The 16,765-nt window shown below is 36.4% G+C and overlaps 1 protein-coding gene across 6 annotated transcripts in view; it reads left to right on the top strand.

The window, feature by feature from the left end:
- LOC140436560 (protein strawberry notch-like) overlaps positions 1 to 16,765 on the top strand; it is a 60,198-nt gene that overhangs the window by 35,217 nt on the left and 8,216 nt on the right. For all 6 annotated transcript variants that reach the window (XM_072525484.1, XM_072525481.1, XM_072525479.1 and 3 more), the window contains 8 exons: positions 712 to 1,122; positions 4,556 to 4,786; positions 4,863 to 5,092; positions 7,011 to 7,158; positions 7,220 to 7,372; positions 8,803 to 9,099; positions 9,278 to 9,622; positions 14,465 to 14,666. In XM_072525484.1, coding sequence (XP_072381585.1) covers positions 712 to 1,122; positions 4,556 to 4,786; positions 4,863 to 5,092; positions 7,011 to 7,158; positions 7,220 to 7,372; positions 8,803 to 9,099; positions 9,278 to 9,622; positions 14,465 to 14,666 — 2,017 coding nt within the window. The remainder of the gene's footprint in view (positions 1 to 711; positions 1,123 to 4,555; positions 4,787 to 4,862; positions 5,093 to 7,010; positions 7,159 to 7,219; positions 7,373 to 8,802; positions 9,100 to 9,277; positions 9,623 to 14,464; positions 14,667 to 16,765) is intronic.

Raw genomic sequence — 16,765 nt, 5'->3', positions numbered from 1 at the left:
GAAATTTTGATTAATAAGTATACTCTTAAAAAAGTTATATTGACCAATACTTAGTACGATCCGTGTAACTAGCGCCCTCTATGAGAATCAGATATAAAAACAAATTCATGGGATGTATCAGCTTCCAAAACATATTCGTATAAAATTTCATTACAATGTTGCCAGTAGTTTCGGCAAAATCGTAAAAAATGCGTAAAATTTTTTTTCTTCAACGCCCTGTATCTTGAAAACGGATGGCGTTACAAAAATTTTTTACTCAGCAAACCCCAATTATTTTTCAGTTTTTTACCTACCCTAGAGACGGGGTTACCTTTTTTTGAAACACCCTGTATAATAATACTTAATGGTACATTAAAAACTTAATGATCCTTATACAGTGTGGCCCATTTAGATTGGAAACACCTCGGAAACTTGAAGTTCTTAACCGCTTTTAACCAATTTTATGTAATAAAAATTTCTATGCTCGCTCATATGCTAATTACTATGCATGCAACTAGTTTATCTATAAGGTAGCGATTTTCGATAGGATAGAAAATTGCTACATGATCATATAAAATGATAATTTAATCTTGCAATCTCACCTCTTGTGTCACATATTCAAAAAGTGACATTCAAAATTAGTTTATCAATTGTGTCTCTAATTTCACTAATTGTTTTGAATATAGTTTTTGTATAGACATGGATATTTTATTAACATCTCATTTGTTTTAGGTGATGGTGCCGGTGTTGGTAAAGGCCGTACCATAGCCGGAATCATCTTCGAAAATTACCTGAAAGGCCGCAAGAAAGCTATCTGGGTTTCAGTATCGAACGATCTCAAATATGACGCCGAACGTGACTTGCGAGACATTGGGGCCGGGAAAATAGATGTGCATCCTCTCAACAAACTCAAATACGCCAAAATCAATTCCAGTACCAATGGCAACGTGAAGAAAGGAGTGGTGTTTAGCACTTATTCCGCCTTGATTGGAGAAAGCAACTCGGCCGGAGGAAAATATAAATCCAGACTGAAGCAGTTGTTGCAGTGGTGTGGAGCTGATTTCGATGGTCTTATAGTTTTTGACGAGTGTCATAGAGCTAAGAATCTTTGTCCCGTTGGCTCATCCAAACCCACCAAAACTGGTAAGTGCCCAAGAACAGATCAGTCTTATGATATAAGTACCAATGGATAAGAATATGTTGATTTGATACTTTATTTATTTTTTATTTATTTTTGAGTTGGCTTGAACAGTTCAGAAGTTCTTTTAAACTGTGGGTTATATTGTTGGCAGTACGAGTCGCCTGGTAGTGTTGACATTCTGTGAGGATGTGCTTGACGGTGATAGGAATATCCTTGCAGTGGAACCATAATTGTTGGTTTGTAGAGAACATATTTGGAAATCACCTGCGGATTCAGAAGACAACATTGTTCGAAACCAGATATATTACATTTTAATAAAATCTAGATATAAAAACGCTATAAAGTCTCTGAGAACATACCCCGGAGCTGACATAAATTCAGACCATAATCCATTAGTAGGCGTAATGCAGATAAAATTGAAGAAGATCCAAAAACAAACAAATATACCACGGTTTGATGTCTCAAAGATTAAAGAAGAACCTATACGTCAGAGCTTAAAACAAGAAATAAATGATAACTTAAAGAAAATCAAACAAGACGTGATAAAAACAACAGATGTTAATGACAAATGGAACATGGTACAGGAAACTTTAATAAAGGCAGGAGAAAAAAAGCTACTGCAGACAAAAATAAGAAAAAAACAGAGATGGATGACTTCAGAAATCTTAGATCTAATGGAGGAAAGAAGGAAACATAAAAGCAGGAGTAAAGCAAAATACAAGGAACTACAGAGATTGATAGGAAAGAAAATAAAAGAGGCCAAATCCACCTGGCTTGCAAATCAATGCAGTGAAACAGTATGATAGCTTTAACATGCATAAGAAAATAAAGGAAATGACAAATACACTGAGAAAAAAGAAAGATGCCCTTCTGAAAGACGCAAATGGAAAAATCATTATAGAAATTAAAGAGAAATTAAAAAAATGGAAGACATACATAACAGATCTGTTTGAGAATAATCGACACGACCGAAAGAAATCGACAGCGAAACGGGGCCAGAGATCATAATAGAGGAAATCGAACAAGCAATACGAAACGCAAAAAACGGAAAAACTGTAGGTCCAGACGAAATACCTGCGGAACTACTGAAATGTCTAGACGATGAAACTCTACCTGTACTTCTGGACCTATTTAATGAAGTATATAAAACTGGAAAAATCCCACAGGAATGGTTGGTGTCCACCTTTGTAGCAATACCAAAAACAGTATAAGTTTGCAGACTATAGGACAATATCACTAATAAGCCATACCCTCAAAATATTTCTAAAGGTGATTCATGGAAGATTATATAGAAAACTAGAAGATGATATGGATGATACTCAGTTTGGGTTCCGCAAGGGACTGGGAACGAGAGAGGCATTGTTTGCTTTTAATGTTCTCTCTCAAAGATACTTAGTTATGAACATAGATATTTATTCCTGTTTCATCGACTTCGAGAAGGCATTCGACAGGGTCCGACATGAAAAACTAATAGAAGTACTGAGAAACAAAGATATAGACAGACGAGACTTACGAATCATTATCAATCTGTATTGGAATCAAAAGGCCAATATAAAGATAGAAGAACAAAAGTCCGAAAATATAGATATAAAGAGAGGAGTAAGACAGAGGAGTATGACACCGTTATAATGGCAGACACCCTGAAATCGCTACAAGAATTGGTAAATAGAATTAACGATTATTGCATTAGATACGGACTAAAAATAAATAAGAGAAAAACTAAATTTATGATTGTCTCAAAAACGCAACATAGAAATGAAAGATTAATGATAGAGCAAACCCCAATAGAAAAAGTAGAGACATACAAATATCTGGGAACCTGGGTTGATGACAAAAATGACCAAAGCAGAGAAATCAAAGTCCGAATTGAAACTGCAAGGCAATCATTTGTGAAAATGAAGACAATGTTTACCAACAGCGACCTTCAGTTGCATCTCAGATTGAGGGCTCTAAGATGTTACATATTTTCTATCTTACTATACGGAATGGAAGCTTGGACATGTAGAAACAACACATAAGAAAAATAGAAGCGTTCGAAATGTGGTGTTACAGAAGAATATTAAAAATTCAGTGGGTTCAAAGGATTACCAATGCTGAGGTACTACGACGTCTAAATAAAGAGTTAGAAATTATGAACAGCATAAAAAGAAGAAAACTAGAGTATTTGGGTCACATAACCAGAGGAGAAAAATATGAGCTGCTGAGAATTATTATGCAAGGAAGGATCCAAGGAAGAAGACGCATCTCCTGGCTGAAGAACATTAGAGAATGGTTTAACTGTAGTTCACTACAACTTTTCAGAGCAGCAGCTAACAAAGTGACCATAGCCGTTATGATATCCAACCTCCGATAGGAGATGGAACTTTAAGAAGAAGAGGACATAAGATGATCGTGTGTCAAACGTGTGTGTCCAATCCCTCATCTTCATATTGCTATCTTTTCTTTTCTGTTCAGGGATGCTAGGTATAAGTAACTGGTTACATTAGGTTGTATTTCTCTGAGCGTTGTGTCTTTGGTGATCCAAAGTTCCTGCCACTTGCCTTGGATATTCCTTTTGAATTTTGATTTTATATCTTCTTGGAGCTGTATGTTGTGGATGGGTAAGTTGGATGTAGATGCTTCTTTTGCAGCGCTATCAGCCATCATATTTCCTTAGATGCCGATATGAGAAGGCACCCATATTATTGTTATTGAAGTCCCTCGGGAAGTGTGGAGATGGATCGATTCTAGTATTTTTTGCACTAGGTGATGCTGATTGAAAATATTTTCTAACGAATGAATTGCGGTTAAGAAATCGGTGCACAGAGCTACATTTTGATGATTGTCAAAAGGGAACTCGAGAGCTTTTGAAATAATGAAGAGCTCTTCTGAAAACACGCTAAATTCGTGGGATATTCGGTATTGTCCTAATACTATATCAACTGTAGTGACAGAACAGCCAATTCCATCTGCGTTTCGGGATGCATCGGTATAAAACACCTTATCATAGTGGGATGTATTCACAATATCCTTGAAAGCTTGTCGAAAAATGATATTATTTGTTTGTTGCTTATTAAATTGACAGAGGAAAGTGTTTATAAAAGGAGGTGTTCTAGTCTAGACCATTGTGGGGATTCTGATTTTATAGATTCAAGTGTTTGAGATAATTTGGTGTCTTGGCACAAGGGTTGTAGGATCTGTGGGATGATTTATTTGAAATATTTAAAAAATACAAATTTGTGTATTTATTATTCCTTTTGTCCAATTATCATACGTTCATTATGCGATCTACATCTTGTATCTTAATGGACCAGAATACTTTATTTTCTCCCACTCATAATTAAAAGGAAATTATTGTTTCTATACAGAATATATTATAGAAAACTGTTCTGACTAAAACTCTTTCCGTCTGGAACTTTTTAGTATTTGTGTTAGATTTATTTTTTCTCTTTTAAGGTCTGACTGTCCTCGAACTACAAAATAAGCTTCCCCAAGCGAGGGTTATTTATGCGTCAGCTACCGGAGCCTCAGAACCAAGAAACATGGCCTACATGGTGAGATTAGGATTGTGGGGTGAAGGTACACCTTTCAAAGAATTTGCAGATTTCATATCGGCAGTTGAAAAGAGAGGTGTAGGAGCTATGGAAATAGTAGCCATGGATATGAAGTTAAGAGGAATGTATATAGGTAATTATTATACATTAAATACAATTTTACGTCAATCTTTGACTTCCAGCGTTGTAACCATATATATTATTTTTAGCGAGACAACTTAGTTTCCATGGTGTAGCTTTTAAGATAGAAGAAGTTCCCCTTTCCAAAGATTTCGAAAAAGTATACGACGCGAGCGTGAAGTTGTGGGTAGAAGCCATGCAGAAGTTTCACGAAGCTGCTGAGCTAGTCGACGCCGAAAATCGAATGCGAAAAACTATGTGGGGACAGTTCTGGTCATCGCATCAACGGTTTTTCAAATATCTTTGTATAGCAGCTAAGGTAAGCATTTTATGTATATTTTGATTATTATTAAATTTCTAGACATACAAGAAAATAAAAATATACCCTTGATACACTGATAGATTTTTCCGACACTTCACTGGTCACGGAATACTTTAAAAGGGTATATTAAGAAAATTTCAGCTCATTTCAGTCTATACGAGTCCGTTCAATGGCGAAGAAATGGATGAACTGATTGAGCTACTTTCCAGAGGTTCCAGACCAAAGCTTAGACTCAAGCTACCATAGGAAACCATTGAAGAGGGACACTATGTCAGATCAATATGTTTTATCTTTTTGATAACACAAGATAAATCATTGAGAAAAGCATAATTTACACAAAAACTTCTCATAAAACACTTATATTGACAAAGGTGTGTTCAAGCAAGTGAGGCGTCTTCACTCTCGAAATTAGAATTCGACCTTACCTCTCATCCCGACTTATACATCGAAAGTAAAAAGGAATGTTCCTCGATGCGATGCTAGCGTCCAAAGTCTCCCTTTCCCCGCCGTATCATCTGCTATCATTGAATGATTAAATTCAAATGAAATATTCTACGATAAGTAGAAGTGGGAATCTACTCTCCCTACTACTCCCCTAAGTGGGATCGAGTCCAATACACCTCGATTCTCACGCCTATATAAATAATCATTTAGATTATACGTTTTCTCGTTCGAAATTTTAAAACACAAAGTGTTTCTTTAAAGATTTTACGACATAATTTCCAACGTGATATATAAAATCTTACGGAATTCATATGACACAGAGTGGAAAAAAGTTACATTATAAAGAAATTACCTTAGCAGAAAATAATACTGAAAAAATTCTTACACTAAGAATAACTAACTGCCTTAAGAAACTTATTTCTCTTATGTCTTGCTTGCTAGCAACTTTAGAATGCTGGTGCGACAACAAAACTATATTGTCAGTATCTCAGTATGACTTTCGGAGGAATAGATCAACTATCGACTTCCTTTCGCAATTAATAACTGTTATTTAGTTTTTTGAAAATAGACGATTGCAGTTCTTTTCAATTCAAGCTTCACTACTCTCCTACACGTGTTTCTCCTCTCTTGACTCTCACCAGGAAACTTGGGGTAGCCCGAATTGAAATGAAATGCTGTGTCTATATGGCCGTTATAGTAATACAGCATGTTTGTGTGTGCTAATAGTGACCTCCATATGATGCAACAAGAAGTCTGTAGACTTATTTTCGATGAAGAAAGAAGTCTCCTGACTTCCTCTTGCTTCATACAGAGGTCGCTACTAGCGTACACAAACACGGTATGTTACTATATCGGCCATATAGTTGTCTACTTTCATTTTAGCGCCTTTTTCCTACGTAAAAAGTGCAAAAGATGGTATTTTGCTAGGGTAGCTGTAGATGCATTGTCGAAAGACTAAAAAATTGTTCCTAACATCGTTCAATAGCTTCCAGCAAGCTTGGATTAGCATTTCACCTAATTTGCGATTGAAGAGGAGTCTCTTGACCTCTTGTTGCTTCGTATAGAAGTCGCTGCTAGTGTACTCAGGCATGTTATCTTGTATGTATATAATGCCCAAATAGATTGCATTTCATATCAGTTTGAACTACCACAAATGTTCCTGATGAGAGTTGAATAACTTGGAACACTTGTAGAACAATGGTGGAGTTCGAATTGAAACAAGGGCAAACTATACATGTATTGTCGAAATAAAAGGTTATTCTTAACATCAGTTCACCTAGTTCGCCATCGAAGAGAAATTTTTTTGACTACTCGTTTGATATTCAGTTATCTTTACCAATTTCTTGACATTCAGATGCCTATGACAACATCAATTTAAATCTTGGTTTCGAAAAACTAAGGACATAGAGATACCAACTTTGTGTGTGTGTTTGTGTTTTTTTTAATGTTTCACATTTTTTGTAAATTTTAGGTACCGCATGCTGTAGCAGTAGCACACGAAGCTATAAAAATGGGAAAATGTGTAGTAATAGGTTTACAAAGTACAGGGGAAGCCAGAACTTTGGAACAGTTAGAAAGAGATGACGGAGAATTAACCGATTTTGTTTCTACTGCCAAAGGTTTGTAGCATTTATGCACTATTATTGTAGACTATGAAATCATTATTAATCTGTTTTATAGGTGTATTCCAAACGTTGGTAGAGAAACACTTTCCAGCGCCTGATCGGAATCGTATCCATAAGCTTTTAGGTTTGGAACCCGCTCCTGCTAAAAAAGCTCCTGCTACGAACGGAAACGATGAAGGGAATAGTTCTTCAGGAAAACGTAAACCAGGTGAATATTTTTAATTAGTATATCCAATCTAGATAAGACATTTTAAATAAATAATACTAAGGAAAGGCCTTGTACTGAAAGGATGAGGTTGTTTATTATTTTTTGCAAAAATTCGTTTTTAATCAATCTACTCTTTCGTTAGTTCGATATACTTTGTCCAATGTTTCTTAGATTTCAATTCTTTTTTTGCCTGTTCTTTACCATTCGTCACCTGTTTTCCCATTATTTTTTGTTTGTTTTTGTACTATTGTGGTCTTTCTTCTATTGAGTTCTTCTGTAAAATGTGCCACACTCTTTCGTTTCAGCTACCTACAGATTTTAATCGTCCATCACCTACAATTATACTGCGAATCATTAATTTCTCAAGTGTATTCATTCTATCATAAACAATCTATAAGCTTTAAACCGTTTACAGAATCTTCTTCTTCTTCGGCGGAGGTCGGCAATCATCATAGCTATTCGGACTTTTGAGACGGCTGCTCTGAAAAGTTCATTTGATGTGCATTCGTACCACTCTCTCAGGTTGCGCAGCCATGACATTCTACGCTTCCCTATGCTTCTCTTTCCTTGGATCTTTCCCTGCATAATCAGTTGAAGCAAGGTGTATTTCTCTTTGGGATGTGTTCTTTCCACGATATTTTCAGAATTCTTCTATACACCCACAGCTCGAATGATTCCAGTTTTTTCATTGATGTCACATTCAAGGTCCAAGATTCCATTCCATAAAATAAAGTCGAAAAAACATAGCACCTCGCCAACCTAACTCTTAGTTTCAATTAGTTTTGTTGAAATTTGCTCTAGCCTTTTCTATTCTGATTTTGATCTCCTGAATGTAATCATTTGTGGAGTTAATCATTGTTCCCAGATATGCACATTTGTCCACTTGTTCGACGTTGGTTTCGTTTATTAGAAGATTCTCGTTATTTCTTCGAGTTTTCGATATTCTCATAAATTTCGTCTTCGTGTTTACACAATACATTTTTCTAATGTAACAAAGCAAAGCAAAATTGAGAGGCTTACAGAGATGAGTGTATCTGCCTTTGGTGCCGAATCATGTGGATTCGATTCTCTCTCACTGCAAAATCAAACGGTATTGCTCAGTTCGCTACTTTAAAGGCCCCGACATAGTTGTTCGGCCTCGAAGTTATACTGCAAGTTCCTTATACAATCAAAATTTGGCATTGTACTTTGTGAAGAAGATAAAAAGTAATATCATTTATAGCAGCGCCATCTATAGGTTACGACAAGAACTTTTCACATTGACTTCATGTATGTAACCAACTTTACAAATTCATTTGGTAAATAACATTTTCGTAGTCTTTAACTGAACAACACAACATATATTTCTGTCAAGTTTGTCTGTCTGTTTGTTCTTCTTGTCAAGTACTTTATAATAGTGAAAGTCTAACGCAGTTTTAATTCTGACACAGTTCGACAAGCGGCAGCTCGAGCAAATAAACGGAACAAATGGTCGACGTCAGACACCGAAGAATCGATTAAAAGCGACGGTTCCGATTTCGAAATGTCGGAAGTGGAAAGTGAAATATCCGAAGAACATTCCGATTCAAACGTCAGTAGTGATTTCAATCCATTCCAGTCGGGCAGCGATTCCGATGACGATCCTTGGAATAGAAAGAAAAAGGGAAAGAAACAGAAAAAGCCTCCGAAAAAGAAGATTTCCGCACAGGATAAACTGTCGTTGATGTTGAGTAGGAAGACCAATAAAGGTTAGTATTATGTTTAGTTTTAATGATCATTAAGATCTTTTCTGTTTTATTAATTTGAAAAAGATATTTGAAAAAGTGTATTTTGTTGTTGATTGGGAGGTGTGAATTTTACTTTGATAATTTATATTTTAATATAAATTTAGATTGTCTGAGCTAAATTTTTGCGATACTTTTACAGCTAATAAACCAAACGGGAGCGGTTTCCCGCCCGTAGCCCCACCGATGGACGCCATCGAACGCGCCTGTAGCATGAAAGAAGAATTACTGACAGCTATCGAAAAGTTGGGAGAAAAACTGCCGCCTAATACATTGGATCAGCTCATAGACGAACTGGGAGGCCCAGAAAATGTCGCTGAGATGACTGGTCGTAAAGGACGAGTGGTGTCGACAGAAGACGGCGGAATTCAGTACGAGAGTAGGTCAGAAAATGATGTTCCTTTAGAAACATTAAATTTGACGGAAAAACAAAGGTTCATGGATGGCGAGAAGGATGTGGCTATTATTTCAGAAGCTGCATCAAGTGGTGAGTGTATATACTAACTCACTAATTTAAAGAAATGGAGATCCATTTGATAAATATGTATATATACTTTTTTTATATATATACAGTATATATATAGTCTGATTTCTGCATTTTCTTTAATATAGGTAATGTCAAAAGTTGAAATTGGTATATAAATATTAGTTGTGTTACACTTGAAGTTATATCTGCTTTAAATCCAATGATTTTTCTGTAGTATATGTTAGGTTTGATTTGAAAGTGACTAAATTTATAGTGTTTTCAACATTTTCGAAAATTAAAATATAGCAATTGATATATATATATATATATATATATATATATATATATATATATATATATATATATATATATATATATATATATATAATGGAAAAGCTGACGAAGAAGATGATGTTGGCCCAGGGCTGAGACTCAATTACAATTACGAACGAAAATAGAATAGTCATATATTCTGTTTTGGATTCTTCAATTGATTTGGTTTCCATTATTCAAATAAACGCAAAATAGTTAATTAACCTTTTGAACCCCAATTTTTATTAAATTAAAAAACAGGGTTTTGTGAAATTTATTTACTTTGGTATATCCTTAAAACAAATTCAGTCAAAATAAACAATGCTGATCCTGAAGTATATCCTGCAGGATGTGGTATTCTCAAGATACCAGCGGGAACATAGCGGAACAATAAATTAAATGAGAAATAAAAACCAGGCTCCTTTCTTCCTATTGTTTTGTATAAAAAGTTGCAAAATAATTTTTGTCGTGTTTGAGACAAGGTTCGACATTGCAAGATGAACATTTCCACTGTGTTCTGCTAACATTTGCTGTCGTGCTGCAGTTGGCACATCTCAAATAATTAGTTCTTTGGGGCATATGAGAAGACTTTGAATGGCGCAGTTCCAAGGGAATATGCCTTTTGAATTTACTCGCTGGTTTTTCTGCTGATGGTCTTCCCCCTTTTAGATTGTTCTGGAGCTCCAATAAGGCCTCTAATCACAGAGATCCGGAATTCTTTGAAAGACATACTTTTGGATTGGCTTCTAAGTTGAAATAGAATTAATTCGTTTACGACGCAAGCATACACAAAATAGAAAAATATTCTATGCCACCACTTGTGTGATTTACGATTCACCTCATAAAGACTTTTCAGCATGTCAAATTTGTCAATATATCTCATATGCCAGTTGTAGAGCACTACCATTTGTGGACATGAAACCCCATTCAGGGTAGCGTCTTTTGTCTTCTCTTTACAACTTCGTCTGTTGCTGGATTTTGGTGATTTGCTAAAAGAATCACACTTCTGCGATCCATCCATCTCAACGCAGATAGTCCATCTGTTGAAATATGGTAATCTGAATCTCCTCGATTCATTTGTTTTTCAGTTTTGAACTCTGGTAAATCCTTTCTTTTTTTTTAACGCTTCCACTTGCGTAAATTCCGTCCGACAATAAAGATCTCTGGAGATCAATAAAGTTGAAATAGTTGTCAAAGAACACTCTGTGGTGTTTATTTACCAAGACCTTTGTTAGATCCTGTATGACTCGTTATAAGTTTTTTTCGGTGGAATTTCCCACTTTACCCGTATATATCTGGAATTCGCACATGAATCCGCTTGAATCTGCTTTAACCCATACCTAGTAGCCACGTTTTATAGGTTTATTGGGCATGTACTGTCGGATACTGCTTCGACCTTAGAATCGTATAGAGTAGAGGTCGCACTTTGTAAAGTTTGTCAAATCCGGGATCAGTTTTTTTTGGCTGCACTGTATTATCAACCAGATGTAAATTGAATAGTAACCAAGCGAATCTGTTACGTAACATAGCCGAACTAATGAAAGGGTCTCGTAATTCATCACGTGACGACCAATAATCTCTGTAACTGGGCATTTTCTTTATACCCATTAATAAATTTACTCCAAGAAATGTTTGGATTTCGTCTTCTGTGGTAGGTGTAAATCCATTTTGTCCTCCGTGTTTTTGAACGTAATATAGATTGGTTTGAAATACAATTAGGTGAATTATATCCTCAGGAAATAGTTCCAAAAACATATCTGTGGGGTTCTCTTCTTCTTCTTCTTTGTGTGCCGTGCTTGTATTCAAGCGTTGGCTATCGTCATATTGACAAGCTGATGAAATGATTCTCGGTCGGAAGCTAGATGAAACAGTTCCTCGACCGTTCGACCTGTCCATTGTCTAATGTTAAGCAGCCAGGACAGTTGTTTTCTTCCGACCCAACGTTTTCCTTCGATTTTACCATGAATGATCAACCGGAGCAAGCGATATTTAGGTCCTCTCATTATATGACCGAAGTATTGGACCTTTCTCATTTTGATGATTTTGATCAATGCTCGCTCTTTGTGCACGGTCTCTAGCACGCGTTCGTTAGATATGTGTGCTGTCCACGGGATTCTGAGCATGCGACGGTAACACCAACTCAAACGCTTCTAATTTGTTAAAAAATTTTATTTTTGTTGTCCAGGTTTCACATCCATAGAACAAAGTGGACCAGACGTAGCACTTCAATACTCTTAGACGTGTGGTCAACGACAGACTTCTACTGCACAATACAGAACGCCAGTTAATAAAGTTTTTCCGTGCAAGTTCTATTCTGGTCGAAATTTCCTCGTCACTTTCAACCCTGCAGTCAATCCAGCTACCCAGATATCTAAAGTGTTCCACCCTTTCCAGGATTTTGTTATCTAATCTTAGTACTGAGTCTTCGATATTAATTTTTCCGACCACCACCCATTTTGTTTTTTTTTTGCGTTGCTTGTTAAGCCCTTTTCAGTGCATTCGTTGTTTACAGCATTCAACAGGGTTTGAAGATCTTCTAGACTCTCTGCCATTATTGCGGTGTCATAGGCGTATCTGATGTTGTTAATAATTTCACCACCGATCTTAACACCTTCGCGGCGATTATTTAACGCTATTTCAAAAACTGGTTCAGTGTAGGCATTAAACAACATCGGTGACATAACACATCCCTGTCTGACACCACGCTTAATAGAAACTTTAGCTGAAAATTCTTGGTCCACCTTAACACAAGCGGCCTGATTGTAGTAAAGATTTTTAAGCAATCTAATGTCATAGGTACGTGTCCAGACCAACTGAGTCTAAGCATTGAAATAATAATGTATATGGTACTCTATCAAAGGCTTTTTCGAAATCTATAAAACATACGTAAATATTTTTCCTAAACTCAATGCTCTTTTGTAAGAGTATTCGCATGCAAAAAAGAGCTTCTCGAGTACCCATACCGTTTCGGAAACCAAACTGCTCATCACCAGTTATCCCCTCACAAAGTTTATATATGCGACAATGCAATATTTTCATAAAAATTTTGAGCGTGTGACTCATTAAACTGATAAGTCGATAGTCGCTACACTGTCTGGCATTCTTTTTCTTGGAAATAGTTATAAATATCGATTCTAACCAGTTGTCTGGTAATTTGCCGCTGCTGTATATCTTATTAAAGAAGGATGTGATAATCGCAACACTCTCATTATCTAATAGTTTTAACAATTCTGTAGGTATTTCGTCAGGACCAGAAGCCTTCCTTCGTTTCGCTTGGTCGATAGCCTTCTGAACGTCTGAGATTAGAATCGGTGGGCCTGTATCTCGGTTAGTGGGGTTCTCTGCAGAATTTGAAATATTTGGGCCTGTAGTTTCAATAAATTGATTTGTTTGTGTTATATAACTTTCATTTTGGGTCCAAAATATAGTTATCTCGCTTTTCTAGCCGTACTGCCAGCGGTACATCGTCTTCACTATCCGATTTCGATTCTTGATGATCTGGAGTATTGGTTGTTTCATCTTGATTGTGAATTTGATCTTCAAACACGTTGTTCATATTTCCAATATCAAAGACATCCTCATTATTTGGTCGTCGAAATTCATCAACATCCAATTCATCTCCCAAGACGCTTTCAATATCAGAGACAATTGACTCCTGGTCACTTGGAATTTCATCCAATAAGGTGTCAACCTCGTTTTGGGGCATATTTTCCAAATGCCTGAAGCTCCACTTTTGATTTTGCATATTGACAGAATTCATATAGGAAGTGCCATGTGGTCGTGCAAGAATACCACATAAAAGACAGTGATCTACAAAAAAATTGAAATTTATTCATGCAAATAACAGTACTTAGTGTGAAACAGACTTCAAAAATATCACTTACCCGTATTTTTTGTAATTAATAGTAATTGAATAAACAAGAAAACAATTAAAATATGTCGCTCTGTCAACACCGAACGTCCGCTTCAAATATTTGCTTGACTAAGGGCCGGTTGTTCGAACGCTAATCAAAACTTGATTGTAATCAAATATTTAATTACAAGCAAATACGTCACAGCAGCTGTCAAAATTATTAAAAATTGCTTATTATTATTGATTTGTAAATAAAAACATGAAATTAACACCAGAAAGAGATTAATTATGGTTTATTTTAAATTAAAACGCAAAATAATAAAATTGAATAAAATGAATCAGTCAACATAACCTCAAATGTGACGTATTTGATTTTAATTAAATATTTGATTACAATCAAGTTTTGATTAGCGTTCGAACAACCGGCCCTTATTATGTTATCCAGTCAATGTGATTCAATCAAATCGGTTCTAACCTCTTTAGACTCTTGGAAGATAATATAGGCAACCCATTTTACACACTGATAATACTGTGTGTGTACACTAATACTAAAACCGCTGGGAAGTTTAAAAGAAATGTTTGTAAAGGTGGTCATCTCAGCATACCGACAGTCGTCAAAGGGTTGTACATCGATTTCATGTATTTTCATTGTTAAAAAGTTTTCTATGATTAATATCAATATTTATTTTTTTAAATAGGTATTTCTCTTCAGAGTGACAGGCGAGTTAAAAATCAAAGACGAAGGGTACACATCACATTAGAATTACCTTGGTCGGCCGATAGGGCTATTCAGCAATTCGGAAGAACTCACAGGAGTAATCAAGTTAATGCTCCTGAATACATTTTCCTTATTTCTGATCTTGCCGGAGAACGAAGATTCGCCTCCATCGTCGCGAAAAGGTAAGCTTGTTCTATTAATAACGAGCCATCGAGAATAATCGTAGTTGAGATGGGTTATGTAATAGCATTCCTTCTTTTGGATGGTTAGTCACACAAGAAATTAAAACCAAATATAGACATCTAAGTTTTAAGTAATATCAAACATATTGAGTTCTTTTTGTCTCGTTTATAACGTATACATATCAGGCGGTGAAAGCAAAAGTGATGTAAGTCATCTGAGCATCATTTTGAGATACAAAAAGTTTTATTAGAAATATTGTAATTAAATCTATGTAACATTTATAAACATGCTTGTGGTATTTATTAATAACATATGCAACTCTACTAACATTTTTGTACAAATAAAACTATGTTAAGGGTAGTTTTTAAGGGGTGAAATGACTTAAACCACTTTTCCTTTAAGAGTTTAAAGAGAATGTACAGAAAGCAAAATATGTTTATTGTTTTTACATTAGAAAATCAAAAATAAATTCACTAGTTTATTAGTCATTATTTTCTTCTACATCAGGAAGTGGTCCAGCTTGGTCATTGACTTCATCAGATGATATAAGATTTCTAAAATAAGAATGGAGGACTGGAGGGATGTATGGTAGTAAATCACACATATCCCGTTTTTTGGCTGACATGACTGTTGGAGTTGCTATGTACAGTCAATCCAGTTGAAGATTTTTCAACAATGTTGGTCTTCCCTTCTGCTTGCTTTGAAAGATATTAATTTGTGAAAAGTAAAAATCTTCATTTAGTGTTTCTTTATAGAACAGTGAAAATGGTTCATCTTTTTTGACTCTAATCCACTGCATTTTTAACCATGACACTGATTGGTTATCCGTATTGGTTTTTCTTTTTGTAATTGATTTGGTGAGTTGTGTAAGATCTTTAAAGTCTTCTCTAAGCATTTTTGTGAAAATGAAAACTTTCTTCTTTCTACGCCGAACTATGCCTGAAAACCAATCTTCAGGCACATAAATCTGTTTACTTTTAGAGTGAGTTTTAATTGAACCAAAGTCTGAGTCGTTTGGTAAGTAAGTGTGTCCGCTTACCATAAACTTGTGATCAACTATTTCGATACTATTATTTTTACTTTAAACTAACTGTATCAAGGTCAAGGCAAAATTCCAGTTTCTCTTTTGGCCGGTGCAGTTGTCACTGCACAATACAACATGTTTTGAATTTGCTGCACGTAATTCTATGTGCTTTGTGACAACTTGCTATGCTTTGTGCCCTCCAAATAAAATTTGGCAGGACCCTGGTCCACCTGGCCTGTCGGCTATAAGACCGTTAGTGAATCCACTGCCCCTACGAGTCCAACACCAAAGTGAAGGTGTCATGCCACGTATACAAGAAACGTTTCATGAGCTCCACCTTCCCCGTAGTACCTGTGTTGCAATTACCTCACCTACATGTTATCCCACCCACGGGCGGATAGGCGAAGCAGGCAGAGGAATTTCCACCTCGCACGTAGACAGGTCGCCGCCGAGGATCTCTCCTCTACCACTCTTGGATCTCCCGACGGGTACGTGCCGGGGCACCCACACCACGCCTGACACTAGGCCAGGAGAGGTATGTACGGGCCCAGCTCGTTCAACCTCGCCAGGCTCTTTTGGAATGAGAGTAGAGTGGTCCCACGAGAGTCTCGTCTCGGATACTAGGAATGTAGACCGGTGACCGTGTCGTCTAAGCGACCGTGTGCGTTTCTACAAACCCGACACCTCAGGCGACGGCTCTTCACCTCTCGATTCCTACCCATTAGTCGCCTCTTACGACAGGCAGGGCCTTCTTGCCTCGGCCGTATTCTTATCTCCGCGAGTCGAACGGACGCTTTGTGACAGTCACTGATTTCCTGAGATCCTCTCGAAGCTGTTATTTCATCCCATCCATACATGTATCCTAAGCCAGATGATAGCTTATGGCAGCCCAAGTTTAAATGTACATATTATGTTTATAATATGCGATAGATGTGGTTAGTTTTGGGAAAGCTAGGGCTTTCTCTAGGTCAAAAGTGAATGCATAGTAAGAATCGTCAGTTTGTACCTTTTCTGTATTATTTTTCATAGAAGTACGTGCAAGCTTGAATGCAGCTTTCTAAGATGAAATTCGTG

The sequence above is a fragment of the Diabrotica undecimpunctata genome, chromosome 3, assembly GCF_040954645.1.
Source record: "Diabrotica undecimpunctata isolate CICGRU chromosome 3, icDiaUnde3, whole genome shotgun sequence".
Classification (NCBI taxonomy): domain Eukaryota; kingdom Metazoa; phylum Arthropoda; class Insecta; order Coleoptera; family Chrysomelidae; genus Diabrotica; species Diabrotica undecimpunctata.
Note: the sequence above shows the minus strand (reverse complement) of the source record. Positions and strands in the feature narration are given on the sequence as shown.